This window comes from Porites lutea, chromosome 7 (assembly GCF_958299795.1).
Source record: "Porites lutea chromosome 7, jaPorLute2.1, whole genome shotgun sequence".
NCBI lineage: Eukaryota > Metazoa > Cnidaria > Anthozoa > Scleractinia > Poritidae > Porites > Porites lutea.
Window position 1 is genome coordinate 10,656,781 of NC_133207.1, and position 22,645 is coordinate 10,679,425.

At 41.6% G+C, this 22,645-nt stretch overlaps 1 protein-coding gene and 2 non-coding genes across 3 annotated transcripts in view; 1 reads left to right on the forward strand and 2 right to left on the reverse strand.

The window, feature by feature from the left end:
• LOC140942823 (tRNA (32-2'-O)-methyltransferase regulator THADA-like) overlaps positions 1–22,645 on the forward strand; it is an 86,337-nt gene that overhangs the window by 9,465 nt on the left and 54,227 nt on the right. Inside the window, exons 6-9 of the mRNA XM_073391829.1 lie at positions 6,383–6,415; positions 8,165–8,213; positions 8,625–8,887; positions 9,183–9,274. Of these exons, the coding sequence (XP_073247930.1) occupies positions 6,383–6,415; positions 8,165–8,213; positions 8,625–8,887; positions 9,183–9,274 (437 nt within the window). The remainder of the gene's footprint in view (positions 1–6,382; positions 6,416–8,164; positions 8,214–8,624; positions 8,888–9,182; positions 9,275–22,645) is intronic.
• Trnar-acg (transfer RNA arginine (anticodon ACG)) lies at positions 9,703–9,775 on the reverse strand. Its single transcript has one exon. It is a non-coding gene; the product is annotated as a tRNA-Arg (tRNA).
• Positions 9,793–9,865, reverse strand: Trnam-cau (transfer RNA methionine (anticodon CAU)). Its single transcript has one exon. It is a non-coding gene; the product is annotated as a tRNA-Met (tRNA).

The window sequence follows — 22,645 nt, forward strand, 5'->3', positions numbered from 1 at the left end:
CCACATCAACGTACATTTATTCAGCCCCTCCTTTTGAGCAGCAAGCTAGTCTGCAGTCACGCATGCAACCTGATCCTTGGGTGGCAGTTGCCGAAGCAATCAAGCAAGGGCCATCCTTACCGAAAGTAGAGTTGATGAAATTCAGTGGAGACCCTTTGGAGTATGTGGAGTTCGTTACGAACTTTAGAGACAATATTGAGAACCAGGTGTCTGATGAGTCTCAAAGACTGACACGCCTTTTAGCTCAGTGCTCAGGCAAAGCTAAAGAAGCAATTAGGAGTTGTGTTAATTTGACAGTGGGTGAAAGGTACACAGAAGCCTGGAGAACTCTTAGCGAGAACTTTGGCCAGCCTCACATGATAGTAGAAGCCCACATGAAGAAACTGAGAGAAATTCAAGTGCGGAAAGCAGATGCGACGACTCTCATGGAGTTTGTAAGGCGACTGGAAGATGCTAGGAGGGTCCTGACCAGTATGGGTCACAACTACGTGAGTCGGTTAGACAACGAAGATGTCATAATCTCGTTGATGCGAAAGCTCCCTGATGAGGGCCTGAAAAGGAAGTGGGTGGATAAAGCAGGAGATCTCATCAAGCGAAAAGGTCGAGCGGACTTTGCGGACTTTGTTGAATTTGTTCGAAGAGTTGCAGATCGTACAAACAATAGATACGGGCAAGAATTAGGGTCCTCTTCTCATGGTAACCGAGAAAAAAAGGAACCAAACAAGATAAAGGATCCGCCTCCCAAGTTTACTACCCTTGCGACTCAAACTGACCAGAACTGCCTAAGCCAGAAAAAATCACCAAGGCCCCCTTGGAAGTGTGCTCAGTGTTCCGGACCTCACAATGTTTGGAGGTGCCGAAAGTTCAGAAGTGCCTCATTGAATGACCGTCTAAAGACTGTTCGTCAACGTGGGCTTTGTAAGCTTTGTCTTGACCAAGGATATACTGCGAAACAATGTGATAGGGGATTCACCTGCCGAATATCAGGTTGCGGCAAGGATCACCACTACCTGCTACATTTCCCGTCGGAGAGCGTTGATGAAAAGAACCCTAGAAATCCCAGCAGTAATGCGGTGGAAGGTTCAGCGAACAGTAGCAATGTGCAAGCGCCCAACACGAAGGATAGCAGCCCTTCGATGGCAAGTGCAAGGGAACAGGATCTGGTGACGGTTGCTGCGCTCGAAGCGGGCAGACCCAGAGTATGCTTTAAGGTAGTTCCAGTCAAGATTAGATGTCCGGGAGGCGCCAGAGAGATCATAACGCACACTTTCCTAGACAGCGGTTCAGACGCCTCGCTCTGTCTAGATAGTTTGGCGCGTGAAATAGGTGTAACGGATATGAAGCCAATCAGCTATACTATGACCACCACCAACTGTGCGGACGGGGAGCTAAGACATGGTCATGAAGTCCAGTTAGAAATTGAATCGTTAGAAGGAGATGCAAAGTTCCGACTCGAAAACGTCTTGACTACAAGCAATCTTCCCGTTTCAGCACGACAAATGGCCACAAACGAGGATATTAAGCGTTGGCCTCATCTTTGTGACGTTAGCTTACCCGAGACAGGAGATAAGAAAGTGACAATTTTGATAGGAAACGATCGCCCAGACCTGATTGACAAGCAGTTAGATCGGAAAGAAGGAGACCAAGGCGAACCTGTTGCAGTGAGGACGCCCCTTGGGTGGACAGTCCACGGCCCGATTGGAGAAACCGTTAAGGACCGTGTTCACATAAACTTTACTCGCACCGGCCAAGATAGCTTAAGCGTTCAGCTAGAGCGCATGTATGATGAGGAATTTGTTGAAGCTGATGCCAATGCTGAGGAAGGCATGTCTGTTGAGGACCGTAAAACACAGGAACTTATGGATCAGTCAGCGACCTTAGTGAACGGACACTATCAGCTTAAGCTTCCTTTTCGCCAAGAGAAGCCTGACCTTCCTGAAAGTCTGTCGACGGCCACAAGCAGGTTAAGTTGGCTAGAGAGAAAGATGCGGAAGGATCCAGTTTACCACCGAAAGTACAGTGGCGTAATGGACAAGTACCTGACCGAGGGAGCATCACGACGGGTACCTGATGACGAAGTCCCAGTGCTTAAGCCGCTATGGTACCTTCCTCATCACGCGGTGTGGCATCCTAGAAAACCCGAAGAACCGCGGGTAGTGTTTGATTGTGCCTCAAGGAGTGGTGGAACGTCTTTGAATAAGCAACTTTTGAGAGGCCCTGAAAACACCAGCACCCTGATAGGAGCGATCCTGAGATTCCGAGTAGATGACGTTGCAGTTACGGCACATATTAAGAGAATGTTTCACCAGGTCTTCGTAGCACCAGAAGATCGTGGAGCGTAGTGTTATTTATGGTGGCCAAATGGTGACCTGTCAAAGGGGCCGAAGACTTACCAAATGCTCGTGCACATTTTTGGAGCAAAGTCCTTGCCGAGCGTAGCAGGATACGCCCTGAGAAAGACGGCTAAGGATAATGAGAAAGACTTCTCCCAAGAGGCAGTTGACGCCGTGCTTAAGGATTTCAACGTAGATGACTTGCTTAAATCCTTTGCTGATTCAGAACGCGCAGTACAAGTCAGTAAGCAGCTACAGGAGTTACTTGCGAGAGGAGGCTTTGAATTGACAAAATGGATTTCCAATTCTCGCAGCGTGTTGTCAGCGTTCCCGGTGGAGGAAAGAGCACCCACCATTAAGAGTTTAGATTTGAAATCAGAAAGTTTGCCTATAGATAGAGCACTAGGAATCCACTGGAATGTTGAACATGACACCATTGGCTTTGTTGTGAATGACAAGGGGCGTCCAGAGAATCGGAAAGGTGTCTTATCATCTATTGCAACGGTGTATGACCCGCTCGGATTCGCCAGCCCCCTACTCTTACCTGGGAGAGAAATGAATCAGGAATTGTGCAAACTAAAGTTGGATTGGAATGAGAAGCTCCCAAGAGAATTGTGTGAACGTTGGAAGAGTTGGAGAGAAGGGCTTATGAGCTTGCAAGGATTCAGTATTCCTCGATGTTTTAAGCCAAAGGACTTCGGTGAAGTGAAACATGTAGAGCTTCATCATTTCGCCGACGCATCCCAAGAGCATGGTTATGGGACAGTCTCTTATTTACGTCTTGTTAACAGTCAGGGGCAAATTCATTGCTGTTTCGTAATGGGGAAGTCTCGCGTGAAACCCTTGAAAAGTGCTGTAACAGTACCAAAGCTGGAGTTGACAGCGGCTACTCTAGCAACGAAAGTCAACAAGGTCATAACAAGAGAGTTAGAAGGAAGACTGAAGATTAACAGTGTGACTTACTGGACTGACTCTATGATAGTTCTCAAGTACATTGCCAATGAAGTACGAAGATTTGTAACCTTCGTCGCAAACCGGGTAGCTGTCATACGTCAAGAATCAGATCCAGGGCAGTGGCGGCATGTACGATCAGAGCTCAGTCCTGCGGATTATGCTTCCCGAGGGATCAAGGCCTCGGAGACTGGAAAACTGGAAAGGTGGCGCCGTGGTCCAGAATTCTTGTGGAGAGAAGTTGAAGATTGGCCCCCGCAGCCTCCAGAGGAATTGGGAGACCTCCTAGATACAGACGAAGGAGTGAAAAAGGAGAAAGTCACTGTTGGAGCATCCACAGTTCATGCGGATTTCTGGAGCATTTTGTTCCAACGATATTCGTCGTGGGATCTATTGAGAAGAATAGTTGGGTGGTTATGTAGAGCCTTCAACAGACCGATGCAGTCCCAGTGCCAGAACGACAAAGATAGAAGTGTGAAGTATAGTCCTAAAACCTTATCGATCCATGACGTGGACAAAGCGGAGAAGAAAATTGTGAAGTTCGTCCAGGAACAGTCGTTTGCTGATGAGAAAAGTGAAACAGTCATCAAAGGCAGACTAGCCAGACTTAAGCCATTCGAAGATGAAGGAATCACACGTGTCGGCGGAAGATTGAATCACTCGAGTTTGCCATATGATGCCAAGCACCCGATGATACTGCTAGCAAAGCACCCCGTGTCTGAGTTGATAATTCGCCACTATCATCACTTGAATGGACACGTAGGAACCTATCAAGTTCTGGCCGAAATTAGGCAGCGCTATTGGATCGTGAATGTAGTTTCCACGATAAAGCAAGTTCTTGGCAAGTGCCATGTGTGCAAACGTCAGAACGCCAAGTTAGGAGAACAGGTGACAGCACCACTTCCAGTTGTTAGAGTGTCTTCGGACAGTCACAGGCTCGTATACCCATTTGCTGCAGTTGGGTTGGATTACTTCGGGCCCCTCTACGTGAAGATAGGACCTAACACAAGATCAAGGAGAGACCCTTCTCTGAACAAACGTTACGGCTGCATCTTCACTTGCTTAAGATATCGAGCAGTTCACATAGAGTTAGTTAACAACCTCTCCACCGACAGTTTTATCAATGCCGTTTTGCGCTTCGTTGGTAGAAGAGGCCCCCCAGGTATTATCTATAGTGACAACGGTACTAATTTTAGAGGAGCTGAATTGGACGTCGTCAACGCTTTAAAGGTGTGGGATCAGGAGAAGATTCAGTTGAAGTTGACCAGGAGAGGAATTGAGTGGAAATTTAACCCACCCGCGGCCAGTCACCAAGGCGGCGTATGGGAAAGACTTATACGGTCTATCAGAAGGATCCTTCATTCTATGGTGGGAGAACGCCTCGTAGACGAAGAAACCCTGAGAACATTCCTCATTGAAGTAGAGAAGATTTTGAATGACAGGCCAATCACGCCGGTCTCTGATGATCCAAAGGATTTGGAAGCACTGACGCCGAACCATATCCTTCTGTTGCGCCGAAACCCGTCTTCATCCCCAGATTTATTCGAGGAGTCAGATCGATTCAAAGCCAGATGGAAGCACGTTTATCTTCTCGCAAATGAATTTTGGCAGAGGTGGACAAGGGAATATCTGCCAACGCTCCAAGAACGCCAGAAGTGGTTACAACCTAAGCCAAACTTTATAGTAGGAGATTTAGTGTTGCTTGCAGACAAGAATTTGCCCCGGGGTCAGTGGCCAAAGGGCTTGGTCGAGCAAACCTTTCCTGATAGCGAAGGCATGGTACGCCAAGTTGTCGTCAGAACAGCGGACGGAGTGTACCGCAGAGATGTCCGGAAGCTCTGTCTATTGGAAGAGCAGTTACTAGGTGGCTTGGAACAGCGGCCAAAACCTCTTTGAAGCTACCAGTTCATGTGTGTAGGAAGGGCACCGAGAAGTGTCTGAACTGTTCCGAAAGGTTAAGATAACTGAAGGAACTTTTTGAGGAACTTTGTACTGATCGGATAGTTTCGACTAGTTTTTTGTACGCTCAGTACTAGTTTGTGCTAAAGTAGAAAGACTCCCCAGTCGTCTTTCGGGGGGGAGCGTGTAAGAGACAGAAAATAAACGTTATATGGTGTGGTCTTCGGTGACCGCACACAAATATCGCGGGCGCTCTTTCCCACGAAAAAGCACATGTTTTGTTATGGAGTTATACTGTCGTTTCGTTAGGACAAGTTTTCCTTTCCATTAAGAAGGCACAATAACTTGTAAGTATGCAGTATTTTCGGTTATTCGGTCAGTATCATCTTTGTAATAGTCGCGTTGTTGTTATTTCAGCGAATCTTTCTCTTTCACGTGCAATTTGTGAATGGAATGAATACAAGTTATGTGCAGATTAGAAACGAACTAGCAAGTGAACAACTAATTAAAGTACAGGTTCAAGTAGCTATGAGTGGACGCTACATGCAGCTTTTTTTAAACGTGGAATGCCCCTACACTCACCTTCTTGTGTGATTTCTTCATTTCATCATATCCCCAAGGCTTTATTTGAAATGGAATAGCTGCATTTTTAAGAAATTTACTCTCACTAACACCAATACTATTTTTATATCCAGTGCTTCTTATTGGTTGAAAACTATAAATTGAGTTCTCTTCGAACACCTCCTTTTTATGATTAGAAGCGGCAAAATCTTCCTTGCCTGTGCAGTATGCTCTCCTTCTTTACCTGACGCTGATGTTGAGGAGAATAGACTGCATGACCAGCTAAAGGACTGTGTCTGAGGCAAGGAGCGGACTGTTTTATGTCAGTCCGCTTCCCGTTTCACTCAGTGTTACCTTTCTAAAGATGTTGTTATATACACAGTCCGTAGTCCGCATTTCATACCTAGTGCGTGTTTTATACTCATTCCGGAGTCTGCATTTTATACCTAGTCCATGTTATAACGTTCCTCTTGTTATGGAAAATACAGTGATCAAGCAACTGCAAGTGATACAGTGAAAATACAGTGATCAAGCTCTGCACACACTATTTTGTTATTGTCATTGTTTTAGTGCTTAACCTTTGAATGACTTTTTAACATACCTAATTGGTTGCTTGCTTCTTTTTAATAATTGCTTAGGGACTGATGTTCTTCGTTGCAATGGACACTTTGGTAATGAAAAGCAACTTTATAATGTGTACAGTTTTTCATCATGGTTGGACAGTGATAGCTACCATCTTTAAGTTTTATATCTGTCTCATGATTTTCTTTTTGCTATTGATCACACCATTTTGACCACTTGACTTCAGGTGGTCATCATCAGGTATTGTTGTTGATTGGCTCTGCTTAATTTTAACTAGCATTCCATGGCTGTTGGTGATTGGTATATTTCAATCCTTGCTATTGGTTGGTGGACTCTGATCCTCATTATTTAATCATGCCTTAAATTGTTTCCTCTGTGTCTGATGTGGTTAGTTTTCATCTCAATTCCATTGTCCCTGTTGGTGTACGTCGTTAGGGCAAATAAGTCTTATTTAGATGGCCTCTTTTAAGAGGCCCTGCCAGGGTTAATTCTGACAACTGCCATGTCCCGAAAAGTAGCAACAAATGAAATCGTGCCAAGAGACAACCTCCCTCAGCCAAATTGCAACAGTGGTGGCAAACCCGAGAATAAGCTACAAAGAGCGGTGGTTTGGCTAATTTATCACCGGTCTGAATGCCAAGAAGAAGTAATTTTTGTAGATTTTCCTTGTGCTTCAAAGAACATCTCTTATCAGTGAGCTTCAGTGGACACTCCTGTAAATTGTGTTTTTTATTGTAAATGGCGATGTATAGGTGTTCGATACGCGAAAAGTTAGGGCAGAACTGTAATGGTTTCTTTATAACGCACCGCTATCCCCCTTTCTTAAATTCCGACTAAGACAAAGAATTTTCGTTCATTTTCCAACAGCAACGTGAAACATTGACACGAGACGTTTTAAAACTGAGACTAGTGATGTGGGACCCCCCTCCCCCCTGGCGAGGCCTCTTTTAACTAGAGTACCAATATACGTTGTACAATTAAAGAATACTGAACAACGAAGTTTAAGAATCATTGGGAACAATAGTCTGAAACTTCCATCAGTAGAAAACATGCAAAAGCAGTCAACTGGTTTTTAACTACCTTCACTACCTTCAAGATAATGTTTGCTCCCCTTTTAACTTGTCTTTTGGAAGACTGGATCATTTTAAGTCTACAACAAACAATGGTTTTTCAGTAAAATTGCCTAAAGGCTGCCTCGAACTTGGGAAAAAGAGTTTTTATTAGCAAGAAGCCAAGCCAAACAAGAAAAAACAGTCATTAACAACAGTAGATAAATTTTTCTTTTCCTCACAGACTACATAGGACTACTGAGGGACCAATTTTGAGCATGAATAATGAGGAATGAGTCCCACCATTCATTTGTAACGACGATCAAAATGCACCAAGGAATAGAAAAGTCAGACTACAAATAATAATCATGTGCAGGCTATTGACGCAACTTGATGATGATCATTAACTACAGCTGTAGTGGCTGAAATGTTGTGACGATTTGCAGCTACTGGTTGCCCTGTTAAACAAAAACGATAACTTCAGTCAGAAACTGAAGAAAAGATTGCTGTGGCCAAAGAAAGAACTATTACAACAATGCTTGAGCTTTCTTTCTTCATTACCTCTGGTGCTATTGACATTTAAAAATTAAGGTCTCTTGTGAACCAACTCATTCTTCCAGTGTCAATTTAATCTTCCACTTTCTGCTTGTTTGTCAATTCTAGCACATTGTTAATAACCAATCAGCCAGAGGCTTTTCACCTAAAAAGAAAGTTCTGCAATCTATTAATGTTCAATCAGTTGTTCTAGACTTATCCTGCAATTATTTCATTTTTCAATCTTTATTTTAGTGGTTGCATTTCTTGGCATGTGTTTGAACAAGCAGTGGAAAGCTGCAAGGTTAGTAAGCTCATCTTGTCATCCTTGTGTTAGTTTTTCCTGGCAGATTAGGTACCATGAATGACTTGTTACATGTACATTAAGGATCAGTCTGCTCACAGGTCCTTGGAAGTTATTAAGATTCCTGCATTCTCTTGTACCACTGACCTTTATCTTGCAATTGCAAAGCTTCGAAGTCCCAGCTTCATTAGTAGCCGATGTCCACTTAAAGGGTTTGTGTACCTAGGTCAAGAGGAAATCTATTTTGGGTCAACGATGTGCTGTAAAGTAACTGGAAGATGATTATGTCATATACAATTACTTCTTCTTGACCAAAACGTGGTCCAGTGGGGAAGGCCTTCGTCCAACAGTGGACATTCAACGGCTGAAACTGACTAAGTATCGTTGACATTCTCAATATCTTTATTTCAGGGCTGAGTTAATTCCCACTCTCCAGACAACTTGTATGTTGGACTGTTTGGCTACAATCAAGACAACAATCTCTTATCTGCAGAAACTAAGGGCTGAAGATAGTCTGCCTCAAGTGTTTGACCAGCTAAGTTTTTCATCTTTCAAAAACCAGACTATTGCTGATCAAAAAGCCTGCAATAATGTAGCTGGTTCTAAAGCTGTGAAGCCCTTGACAGATCTCTTGATGGACTTGTTGCTTGATCTTACTTCGTTGATGTGTGACGGTATGTAATGGTATTATCATTATCAGTTGCAATTTTAAAAAGATAAAAAAAAATTATTGATCTCGTTTTTTAGCATTTCTACCACTAGTATTAGTAACAAGTGAATCTTGATTCATTCTGCAATTGCTCAAAAAACGTCATGGTTAAATCAGTTTTTACTGAATAAGCAGGAGCACGTTGACTTATCAAGTTTGAAGTTGATAGACATGACATTAGATATAAATATATATACATGATATTAGATATAAATATTATTAACAATAATTATTATTTTCATTACCTTTTTTTCTTGAAGAAATGTTTTTTATGGATTGTCGAAGCACAGCAGGAATGGCGATCCTTGTTGTTCTTAATATACTGTGTTCTGCAGAGAACTTTGTGACCACAGTAAGTTATATAATTATTATTCACTTTAGTTACAATTACTGAAAACTACACAACATTGTACAACAATTAGCTTAATAGAAAGGCAAACCCTATAATAATAAGTAGTATTACGCGCCCACTGGGCCTTCAAAGAATGCCGCCTTTGCCGCTATTGTTCTTAGTTGTCAATCAAAGTTAATGTATTCAATCAAAAATTCAAGATGGCGGACTCGCTCGGAGAGCGCTCGAGTAGTCGTTGTTATTCTAAGTAGAGAATAACTTAATTTATATATGTGGATGAAGGTCACCACTCACACTTGTGGGACAGAAATTCTGTCCCCTGCGCAGTACGCATGCATAGTGGACTACGCATGCGCAGCAGCGAATCTTGAGTAAAAACGTTCTGAAATGTTTTTGTAAAATATCTTTCCAAATGAAAAAATTTTTATCGACTCTACCAGGACTTGAACCTGGAATCTCCTGATCCGTAGTCAGGCGCCTTATCCATTCGGCCATAGAGTCTCTATAAAAGAAAAAGAAGGCATAGCGAGGTTTTGATCCTCGTACCTTCGGGTTATGAGCCCGACGCGATCCCCATTTCGCTACCATGCCGCTACGAACCTTTCAAAGAAAAATAAAGACCTAAATACCATGGTTATAATGAAGAAGTATTTTATTACAGTGTTTTAAGATATCGTTGGCATTTAGCGCATCAGAAATTAATGTCGCCAACCATATTATCATAGATCAAAGTCTTCTCTGCTTTTTTCACTTCTTTCTTTTCAGCGTCTCTCTTCTTCTCTTTTTGTCGTCTCTTTATCTCTTTTCTTTTAAGGGTTCGAATATACTCTTTGAGTGTGAGAATGTGAGTTTCTTTGAGTTTTAAAACAGCCTTAAGATGTTTTACTTCAGCTTGACAGCCAAACCAAGCTTCCCCGAGTTCCTTATCCGTAGACATCTTCAAAGTGTGTGAATTATAAAAATGTGAACGAGAGATTTATTGACGCGTTCCACTCAGTGGTTTCGTATGCTAATTCACGCGCGCTTCAAAAATTTGCATGTAAACTCGCTGAGTCAGCTAAAATAATTTTGCTCCTATGTCTTAGAAAGAAAAAAGAAAGACCTGAAAGAGAAAGAGAGAATCGAACCCGTGAGCTTAAACGCATTGAAAATTTACCTGGCGTCAGTACTAATGTGTAGCGCTTTGCGCTACGCACGTTCCCGACGAAAGAAAAAGAAAAAATAAACAAGTCTTTCAAAACTTTGCTATCTGTGTATTGGATACGAACTTTTAATCATGTGGTGGTTCTTAAAAGAACCGTTTGTGTGTTCGTCAAAAGACGATTAGTAGAATTTGTTTTTTCTACTTAGAAATTGAGAATAGAATCCCCAGGTGAACGGGTAGGCCCTCTGTTTCAAAGGGCGAAGCCATCGTTGAAAATAAGATTTTTTTTCCATCTTAAAACAGATTTCAAAACAAAAGAGTCCAACTTGAAAAAGAGTGAAAAGTGTATTTGTTTTTTGCCGCTAACCTTTAAACTTAAAAGCGAAGCGAACTTTTTAGGCGCTAAGGTTTAAACTTGAAAGAACGGCGAAAAGTTAATTGGTTTTTGCCGCTAAACATTTGTTTTCGCCGCGCCAGTGAGCGTGAATCTCGCATGAACAGCATAAATGAAGGGTGGATTTGCGAAAGTCACTTTGGTCTGCTCACCACCGTGTAAAGATATTGATCTGCTTTGCTGTTTTTGAAGATGAAGACTCTATATCAGTTGGCGTTCGAAGCTGCTCCCAATCCGGGATTAATGGCTGAAACTTTCCTTGTGCCGTGGCACCCGATTGCAAAAGAATTGCAGGAGCGACAATATGCTGAGGACAGAAATCGGTAGAGGGAAGAACATCGAATAAACTTCAGGTGTGTATACGAAGAATTGTTGTTTATCGAAGCATGGTTTTCAAACTCAAAAATTTGCCCTAGCGATGTTGCGTTTTTAGACCGATTGTGGAATCGCTGTTTTGGATTAGAGACTGCACATGGTTAAGTGTGAAGACCAAATGCTGTATGATTGAACTATAAAAACGTGTTTTTAAACGTGCTTGTTTATGTTTATTTTAGAAATTGTTTAAGCCAGCTGAAAGTTAGAAGATGGACCATGTACTGTCATAAAATAGAATGGATTCCGGTTAATTTTTGGGCACCAGTGTGTTCGCATTGTAGAAGAATTAGGACAACGGGATTAACGTTAGACGGATTGCGTTTGAAAAGGCAAAAGAAATTTTTTGACAAAAATGAGGAGGCGCGTTCAATTCGTCTTTTTTACTATACACCTATTCGTAGACGCTTAGAATTTATGTACGTTGAATTTCCTTTTCTTTTAGAAAATGTTTGCGAGAAATTAAGAAGCGACATTGTTGTAGTTCAGTGCAATGGCTTTCTTTTTCCCAAGAAACTTGTTCACAGTGTTTGAGAATTTGTGTGGAAGGATTGACGGTGGAAGGACAAATGCGGCATGATAGATATGAAGCTGTTAATTTTGAAAGGGAACGTCGTAAAATCTTTAAGTTATATAGACGTACAAATGTTTTACAAAGGCGCAGAGCGCTTGAGCAAAGAATAATGCAATCTTTTGGTTTGTTTTGTAGAGAAGCTTTACAAGATATTCGTTTTTTACCACGCAATCCGTTTACGGAGTGGCTTGAAATAGACCAACAAAAAACTGATTTTCATATCACTGTTTTAAATGTAACCATTGATGATATAGATCTTATTGACGATCCTTTCTTTCCGCATTTTGAATCAATGATCGAACGCTTTGAGCGAACGTACGCTCACTTAAAATTAGAATTTCCTTGGTTTTTTCACGATTATCATGATGACGTTTTGGATCAGATCCATTCGGGTTCTGACAAGTTCCAGATTGTAATTAAGAAAAAAGTGCTTTGAAAAGGACTTAGCCAACTAGCGGTTAAATACGTTCCTCTCACTGCACTTACTAAGAAATTTATTGTAACATTTTACCGAAGGGAGGTAAAATGAAAATAAAGTTAAGTTTGTGTGTAATTTACTTGTGTCTTTGGGAAAAAGAATGAACTGAGAATGTCAAATGAACGCTCAGGTAGGGGAGGGTTTCTTAGAAAAATGAACTGAGAATGTCAAATGAACGCTCAGGGAAAAAGAACAAAGATAACATCAATTGTAGCTGAATCAGCCAAAAAATTAATTAGAAAAAAACAAAGATGACACTAATTGTAGCTGAATCAACCCAAATATTTAATTAGGCAGCCTTGGGCAACCTTGAACAACCTTGAAATGGTCATTAGAACGTTCTTTGTCCATTATGACTTAATAAAAACCGAAGCACGTACTCCACAGCTAATTTAACTAAGTCGCGTCTCTCAAAGCGTCATTCAGTTTTTACTGTCTTACTGAGCGGAGCTTTTCAAAACGATCTTCTATCTTTTCAAAACGTAAAATGGATCCTTACATTCGTGCTTTGATGGAGGATGGTTTAGAAGAGGTTTTAGCAGATGAGTTAGAATGGATGGCTAGTCAGGGAGAGGAACTCATGGATTCGGACGACGAAGCCAAACTGTTAAGCGCTGCTCGCCGAAGCGATCAGCAAGGAGGTAACCCGCTCTTTCGCACTAACATGGAACGACTCGGTGCTCCTCGCAGTTTTCGTAACGGAGTAGCAGTGCAACATCACGTTCGTTTTAGATTAAACCAAATGCGGGCTCCTAACGGGGATCCTCAAGGCGAAGCGGTCGCCGAAGCCCTTAGACAAGGATTAGAGAATTATGTTCGTCGTGAGAAAATCTATCCTGTCGAAGACTATTCGCTAAAGATCTCGATTCACCATAGCACCGGAACATACACGTGGATCAGTTCACCTATTCTTCCTCTGGCAGACTGGCTCAACAATCGTGAGCAAACAGAAACGTGGTTAGATAAACTGGCCAAGCAATTAAACTCGGCCGAGAGCTTCGACGCTGCAAGTGGTGACTTTTACGCGGAGCTGCTCTTTTTTAAAAATCGCCAACGTGGAAGCGGGCATCGTGGAAAAAAAGGAAACCCCGGCGCTATGTCGTATGAACAGATACTCAAAAAGAAACATTGTATTGTCTATTGCCTTCTTTTTTTTTTCGTTCCTCACTCTGGGATTTGCGTGTACGTCTTCTTATAGCTTTGAGACTCTCTCTGGCTAATTCACCCGGACTTTTCCAAGGAGATTCGCCTACCTGGTCTGAAAACGGTAATTCTGTGGCTAATTCTTCCGAAGATTTTTCAGCTGTCTTTTGAGGGGTCTTGTAAACAGACGAAGGAGATTTTTTCTTTTTAGGTGTCTTGGGTAAGAAACGCTTTCCTTTCGACCCTGTCTTAAAGGACAACTTGGGTTTTTTACTGGTAGAAGGAGTTTGTTTGACAACAGGTGTTTGTAAAACTGATTGAGGGGTCATCGGTTCGGCTTTCCTTTTTATAGCCTTACTGATTTTTGAAATGTTTCCCATAAATTGTTGTAATGGTCCTACGGCTAAATTTCCTTCATCCTCATCACTGTCCTCTTCATCGCGACTTATCCCTCGCGTTCCTCCTGGTTGACGAATTTTCTTGACCCATTGTTGTAATTCTCGGTTGACTGATTTTAAACGGGGTTCTTTCCATTTATCCGGCGCAGGACTCTCCAACAAAAGTTCTTTTTGAGCGGCTAAACCCGCTGCTTTTGTTAAACGACTATCGTCTAAAAGATCGGATTTGTATTTATCTCGCAAACCTAAAAATTGCACTGAGTTTTCAATCGGTGTGGATGAAATGCCGTCCATGCTTGCTAATGAAAATAAGAGTTAAGCATTGTCTTTATATCTGTTTGGGTCTGCATCTGTCTTTGAGTTTTTGTCGAAACTCTTTGATAAATTGTGTGAGCAGAAGCAGGTGGTCTAATAGACACAGGAGTCGTTGTAAAACTTATCGATTCATGACTTAATAGCGATATTGCCTTTTAGCACAGTGATAACAGCGATGTAATTCTTTCCACGCACCGGCACCTATCTGTGTACTCATCAAGTGTTTGCGCTTTTTTATACTCTGACGAGGGTTAGCAATGACTCGGAGAGATTGACGATACGGTTTTAAACAACTCACTGTTTTTCTCCCAGGTTTGACACTCCCATGCAACGTGTTCATCACTAATTCACTCACGGTATAAATTTGATCTGTATTCGGATACGGTAATTTTTGTTGCCGTTTATTTTGGTTGGCTTCTTTTAACACATCGTTTAAAAAATGACTTTGTCTGGTCATTCGCCCCGTCATGTTTATTTCTTTCTTCGTGTTGGTTGGCGTCTCCTCCTTTTATACTTCTTTTTCTCTAACACTTGGATCGCTTTCCTAGCACCATAATTCGTCAATGCACTTAAACCTCCTAACGCTGCCGCTTTTCCTCCAGCTGCTAAAGCTGGATTCGCTGCGGCTAACATGGGAGCAATCCCTCCTCGTTGTCTTCCTACCCTCGGTTTACCTTTTCTTCTTTTTTGTTGTCCTTTTCGTTTCATGTTTGGATTTGCGTTTGTTTGAGAGTGAACCTCTATTTATATCTTCGTCAAAGGTATGAACACGCGTGGCTCCCTCTTCTTTGGTTAAATGACTCCAAATGCGAAAACAGTCGTCTGAAGCAGGATGTAATCCAACATAAAATACCCAAAAGGACGGGCGGTCAGCTTTAAAAACAATTTGAGTACTTGACGCCATTTTTCAGGGTACACCTGGAGTAGTAAATGTCGAATGCCTGTCTTATCCCTGGGTGATTTAAAACAAATCACATAATGAGCATTGCGGTTAATGGTTTTCGCAAACTTGCCCGGGGGAAAGAGATCTTGTGTAATATAAAGAGCGGTAATGCCTCGATGGTGAGAATCTTTCGTAAATAAATCCAACACACGCTTATCACTCCCCGATTCTTCCATTAAATGATCCAAAATGAGTATGCCATGATGCTCTGGTTTAAACCATTTCACGAGAGCCCCTTCAGGAGGAAGTCCTTTGTAAAAAATAACGTTTTTTCATGCGATCAAATCGGGGTTGCCATCGGTCATAACAATACACTACTTTTTTCAGAGGAGGGTCAAACAATGTTTTTTCTTGGAGTAATTTTTCCACTAATTCACTTTTTCCCGCTACCTGAGGGACCCGCTACAATCACGCTAGCAGGTTGTCGAATCATTTTCGCCGTCTGTAATGTTGTACGTTATCTTTTATACTTTTCAGAGCTTGTTTCCCTAAAAAGGCCCCGAATTTGATAAAACTAGGAGAAGGACCAGACAACCCCATGGTTACACCTTCTGCAATTTTATCCACCAGACGTGGTTTTCGTCTAAATCGTGCACCCCCTTTTTGACTTTTTCGTTTTTTTAGGACTCTACGATGCCTTCGTGTTCGCCACATAGTGTTTGATACAATCGCGGTGAGTTCAACTGAATGAGTATTAGTATCTGATCTTTTAAATGTGTTTCACCTATTCCTTTTATGTGATTTGTGACCACAACTTAGCTTGCACTAAACATCGTACAAATTGCCAATGATACCCATCCCACAGTTCCGCTGGATCAAGACAGAGTCTGATCCATTCTTGTTTGTGATCTTTCCAATAAGACCATTCTTGTTCTAACAACGCGTTCAACACGTTTTGAACATCACCCCGTAGTATCATGATAGAAATAAAACCACACCAACATGCGTTACACATTTTTATTAATGAGAAAAAGAAGAACGGTTTACATTAGATTGCTCATACTCTGTCAGCTCTGTTTTAATGAGACGTTGCAGTTGGTCTGCGACTCGCCTATCATTTAACACTAAATTATTGGCATGCCACTGAGCTAAAAAATCTTGAAAAGACACATGTCTGACTCTCGCTTTTAAAAAGAAAAGGGCATAATGCCCACAGGTAAAACTATCCATGGCTTGTAAGGGATGATTGCTACGAATAATGTCTTTCCACTGGTTCAACCAAGCTTGTAAGGTAGGGTTTTTGTAGGTAGATAGTGGTAACCCATAACTGTCAAAGACTTCACATTTATTTCCTTCGGTCCAAAGTGCTAACCAATGTTCACCGGGTTGACTTGCGGCATCGGTGTTGACAATAAAAGCATTCACTCGTTTCTTAGACACGGAAGGTAATTGGTCTGCCGGAACACACCAAGAAAATAGGGTCGTAATTCGCGATCGTCTTCTGCCAAGTAACGGAGGACTGTATCACTGAGAGGTACGAGCTCCATCCTAGGTGTTGATGGAATAAAGAATTCCTCCCCAATGGTCTATTTCATAGACATTTTCATACTCACTCCAAATTATCACTGTCACATTGTGACCTACATTGGCTCTGAAGTCAATTTCATAACTGACATTCCCCGTGAGTTTAGGATTTCTATAGCTAGGATCATCGGCATCCCCTGGAGCATTGTTAAACATGAACAAGGTACAATTGTTGCCTTGTCCCCAGTCGCTTGGGAGCAGCATGGGTACCCTGTGGTGCTTGTAAGCGCCTGACGCTGTGAGGAAGCGATCATAGCCTACTAAATCTTCTGCTTTGGAATTGCCTGCTAGTTCCAAGGCTCTGTACGGGTATTCTTCTCCGTCAATTCGCTGTCGAACTCTGGTGACGCCAAACTTTTCATAGGCATAAGGGTAATACTTCAGACTTCCATTGTAATTAGTGGAATTCATGAGTCCGATAATGACTTTGACAGGAACCTTGTTCAAGAAGATATTGTCCTGAGACCAACGAGTGCTGTTTCCATCGAACGAATACGTTCGGATTTCACTTCGAACTACAGGGTAGCGGACTTTTTTGGTTTTACTTAAACTTCTTTCTTTTTGTAGCCTGGAATACACAGAGGCATTGAGCGTGACAAACAAATCATTGTCTCCCAGAGTTGGAATCTTTTTGTTGACAGTCGTAGTCGTGTCTGGAGTACCAAACAGAAACATGTTGCTGTCATTCAAATACAATTCCAAATCAATCTGCACGTTAGGAACCAAACATTTGCCGGTTTTGAACACCGCGATGTGGGGTTTGATGATAAAGGTATGATACGCTTTGCCGAGTAAGCGACTGGTGAGTGCTTTCGACCCTGTTTTTCCACTCCAGTCGTTGGGGTTGGGTTTATCATTAGTGTCTACATTGGTAGGGGTTAATTCTTAAGGTCATTGAGTTCATTCACCCATCCTTGAGCTGCCAAGGTCGTTTCTCCTTCTTGACGATTAAAATTCTGTAGGGTTTCTAGGTAAGCTTTCTGGTGATAGGCATTGCTTTGTTCTGTCATCAACACTCCACTGAAAGTCACATTCATTTGATTAAAGAGAGAATGACCAAAATTGTTGACGCAATAGACATATTTGGTATCATTACCATCCGAAGCCCCTGTTTCATCATTGGAAAGTCCTCCTGTCCCTGTGGTGTTCATATGCACTTTGATTTCTAGCTTGGTTTCATTCAAATCATAATAATCATCCCCTGCCGGTACAGTAAAAAAGAATAGGACGAGTTCCAGTATTAGCCGGTTTGAAAGGAATCCACCGTTTGGCTTCATACCGATAGTCAATGTTGGGAATGTCAAACAGATTCAGCGACATGTTGACAGACTGATAGCTTAACGCCGTTTGCGCCGTCTATTTATACGTTTCCGTCCTTTGTTTTTCCAAGGGTAGATGACTGGATGCACTTTCCCTCCTTTTTGTTTTCTTACTCTTCTTGCAATCCATGGATCTATTTCATACGGTTTATAATTAGTGAATCCCCATGGGTTGGGAGGTTGTCTAAAAATAGTGCCTCCACGTTGATAAGGTGAATGGTAACGACCTACAAATCGTTGATGTCTTATGTGAGATTGTGATTTTTGTCCTTGTCTCATGGTTTACACCCCTAAAATGTCTTTCACATGTTGTCGTTTCTTTTTATAGGTTTGTTTGGCTTTGGTTTTCACAGCCAGACCAATCGCTGCTGGTATTTTACGTTTGAGTCCTCTTTTTAAGACTTGTCCAATTCTTTTCCATAAAATCTTGGGCAGTTTCTTTTCTTCAAAACAAGGAAGCAAAAATTGAGTGTTTAAAGGACCGTCAGGACCGCCAAAATCTACGTTCATCATTTCAAGATCTTCTTTACACGTTTCACAAGCCATCGCCACAGAGAATGTGATTTGAACAGAAATTGGCCCAATTTTATAAGACTCCTAAGGTCCCTAGGGTATTGGGCAGGAATGGGCAAGAATCCCCAAGGGTGTTAGACAAGTAAAGACACGTTTTTAATCGGATCACAATGTTTAATGCTTTCATTTTTACAGTTTTAAGGAAATTTAAATCCTCCTTCTTCTACTTTTGATCGTTTCTCTAACTGTAATCTTTCTTGTACCATCTTATGTATTCGTTTCTTGAGAGCTGAGGGTGTAGAAGCTTTAGGGACCTTAACAGGTTTAGGTGCTTGGTGAATCCACTGAAAGTAATTACATCTGGCTTCTCTCTCTTTAGGGCAGCTTAGGAACACTTTGTTTGGATTTCTTGCTGTTTGACCCAGCTTGAGTCTAGGCACTAATCCACAATGACAGGCAAAGGTTCCCCATTGTTCATGGATTTTGGGATGAATGCTGTTACAAATGGTATCCAACACTGACTGCTTGCTGTCTGCATTGCCAAAGTACACTGGGCATGTATAACAAATGGCAAGTCCTTGTTCAGGCAGGACAAAGTTGGTATGCAAAGGCTTGCTTGCATCCATCAGATATTCTTGCAAAGCCAGTTCTTCTAAATTAGGTACATCGAATTCCCCCTCTACAGGCCACCATTCCACTTGTCGACCATCTGGTAACACAGCGACTCCTTCTTCCATGATATGCACGGGAGCTAGGTCAGGTTGTGTTTCCATTGAACTTGGACCATTGAACAGATCTCGGCAGGCCTGCTGCATTTCCTCATAGGGAGGAAGTTGTTCATTGACAATCATTTGAGGTTCTGGGTCCAGGTATTTCTGCATCCTAAATTTATCACCTGTAGTGTAATGGGGTGCTGTCCATTCTTTTGTAAGAGGTTCTGCATTCTCAATCATTTGAGGTTCTGGAGTTTTTAGAACTGTTTGAACCACTTCTTCTCCCGTCTTATTTTTGGCTTTTCTGGTTTTCTTTTCTTTCTTGGGAGCCTCCATGTTAAACGGTGGTTCTTGCAGATAACGCATAGTGAAAAATCACATCAAACACACAGATTTATACTCACTTGACATGCCTTTGGGAATTGGACATGTCTGGGCAATGACGTCACTCATGTCACGAACTGGCACTAATCACACCCTTGGGACTTGAGCATGTTGGGGCAGGCTATAAAAGAGGTAAATTACCTCATTTCATTATTAAACAACATGACTCAGCCAAATGACAACTCGTTTTATGTGACGTTGACTAGTCAAAAAACGCAGGAATTTCTGGACAATTTACCCGCGCAGTTTCAATACCGTTTGCCTCAAACCTTATGGTTACCGGGCAAATGGAAAGTGGGTTTGGCAAGTGTGTTTTTACCTGGTGTTTCCAATCCCATTCCCCATGTTGTCACATCCCATGTCAGTTCCTCTCTGACGAAACATCGTGACACAATTCCTACCAAACCTTTCGGTATTCGCTCGATTCACAACCTGTACCAAGGGAGCGATACCGATATTTTATTTCAACAATATGCCAAAGCTTTCAAATCTAGTCAATCTCAAGAATTTTTGTCCCAACTTTAAACAGCAGATTTGCAAGATGCCTCCAATGGATTTGATTTTTTGTCCAAAGTTTTTTGGTGGATGGAACAAGATTTAAACAAAAAATTACCCATGGGGTATGAATTTGAAGACAGTAATGATCGGTGGAGAATAGATGTTTCTGCTCAAGATAATTACACGACTTGGCTGCTTCGACATTACAATATTGACAGTACTAACAGAAAAAGGGTGCCTTATTTAGCCATTAATTTGATCTTGGCTCAACAAATGGGATGGGTTGTAGAAACAGCTAACAATGTGTTTGCGGTGGGACCGAATTTACTCATGGAACTTCCAGATGGTATTTCTGGAGTAAAACCAGATCCCGCGACCTGTCTCAATGCAAAATTTACTTTTACTCAACCCATTCATGTAGTAAACGGATTGCTGTATCTTTGCTCCACGTTTAGTTGGCGCTTTGTGAATTTAAATGAAGCCTTTGACAAAGCCATTAATCAACCCTATGAAACCCCGAAAACAGTCTTGAATGTGTTCAAACCCTTGATGTCTAACCTTAAACTATGGAAAACGGTTCTTGGACTCGACTTGGACGATTACTTTGTCGACCTGCCTGTGTCTCTCCATTATTGGAAACCCACGACTCTGAGTGTGACTTTGTTAGAAGGGGTAAAAATTGTGGATGGGGTGTCAAGAGGTGAATACAATGGGGAACTGGACATTGATATGAGCTCGTTAACGCAAAACAACACTTACACTGTGGCTTTAGAATGGTATCAAAAAGATGCATGGTTGTTTAATCGTTCCAACTTTTTGGCAGAAGGTTCAGGTTTACCAGTCGATTACTTGTCGGTTCAAAAACATACTCATGAGCAAAACAAAGCCCATTTGATTTATTACCACACTCTTACCATTCAATTCACTAAAACTTCAAGTAGCTATGCAACATTAAACATCAAGTTTGAAATAGGGTATCCTCTGCCTGCATCCTACCCAAATCCTTTAAAGGACAATACTTTTTTGGTATTGTATGGAGTAGAGGGTCAGGTAGAACATGTTCCCGATGTGTATGATGATCACCCTGTCATACACTCTTCTCACACAACCACGGAAACAACGACTACCAGTACGGGGGACAAGAAAGCTTCTACACTTCCTAAATCTCATGGAACAGACAATTTACGCCATCTGTTTTTGTCTTGCAATTTAACCAAAAGCATTGATGGAAACAATACTATTATGAAAACTCTGCCTTATAAAAACAAAGAAACACTGATTGAATGTAACCCATTCAATTTTATTCCATGCGAAGTTATTTGGTGGACATTTTAGAAGTGACTGTGACAGAATGGAATAACATTATTCCCGACTTCAATCAGGATAGTCCAGTCATTGTCACTCTGTTTTTCAAGAAAAAACTGACAGAGTCTCAACGAAAATACATTCGGTTGGATGAATCAGTGGACCGTGACCTGCCCATATAAGCAGACACACTAATGTGTGTCTCATCATAATGTGTGAGATCGAGTGGATTAAGGTGGCTAGTAAATCTTTGAGGTATTGCGTGCATTTGCTACAACAAATCAAACATCTTAAGGAAAGCTTGGAAAAACTACAAGAAGAAGCAACTCGACTCAAAACCTTAATACAAAAACTAGAGGAGGAAAATGGCTACGACACCGTCTACTAAATTGGAACAGTTCAACCTTGTCAATTTGCATCCTACCAAGAATTTATGCGAGCCTTGATGATTGAGACCTTGGCCAACGCCAACATGACCTTTGATCAATTGAATTACGACTTGTTTGCTTTGAACAGAGAGATATTTCATAAGCTGAACAAAGAAACCACGGCCTTTTTCAAGTTCTTGGCAAACAAACGACCTGATATAATATCCGACTCACCCTCAGGTTAAAAGCATTCACTATGCAACCATCAAACAGTCTAGACGACATTTTACAGCATATGGAACCTTCTCTACTAGAAGGTTACAAAATGTTTATGTATCAAGTCATTATTCAAGGCATCAGTTATCACAATCTTAATGTGGACACATTGAACCGTTATTTATTTGACTTAAACAAAGAAGTGATGGACGAACTTTGTGCAAAAGCTATTTCTTACTACGACATGCATGCACCAGGCAAGATCAAGTCCTTTGGGAATTGAACATGTGTGGGCAATGACGTCATTGCTCTTGTATAAAAAATCACGTTGGCCTCTACTCGTCAACACTCAACAGGATGGCTTTGACTGTAATCTCTGGTGGTGCAAATGGTGTGGATTAAGAAGCAGAAAAGTTAGCAAGACACTATGGTTTAAAGGTCGAAGTTCTCATTCCTCCTTGTCATCCCAGAAGAGCCTCCGTTCAACCCTTAACACATCTTCAATTAGCTGAAGCTATTCCTACAACAAGACAAGTCGCTGCACGCCTCAACAAGCAGTTAGAGAACCCTATCAGTTTACAATATATCCACTGAAATTATCATGTGGTGAAACAAGCTGATATGGTGCTGGCGCTCACATGCTTTCAACCTGAAAGTAACCTTTGCTTTGGAGGAACAGGATGGGCAGTAGAAATGAGTAAAGTCCTCAACAAAGTCCTGTATGTGTATGATGTGCAGCGAAACATTTGGTTTTGGTATAACCCTAACCA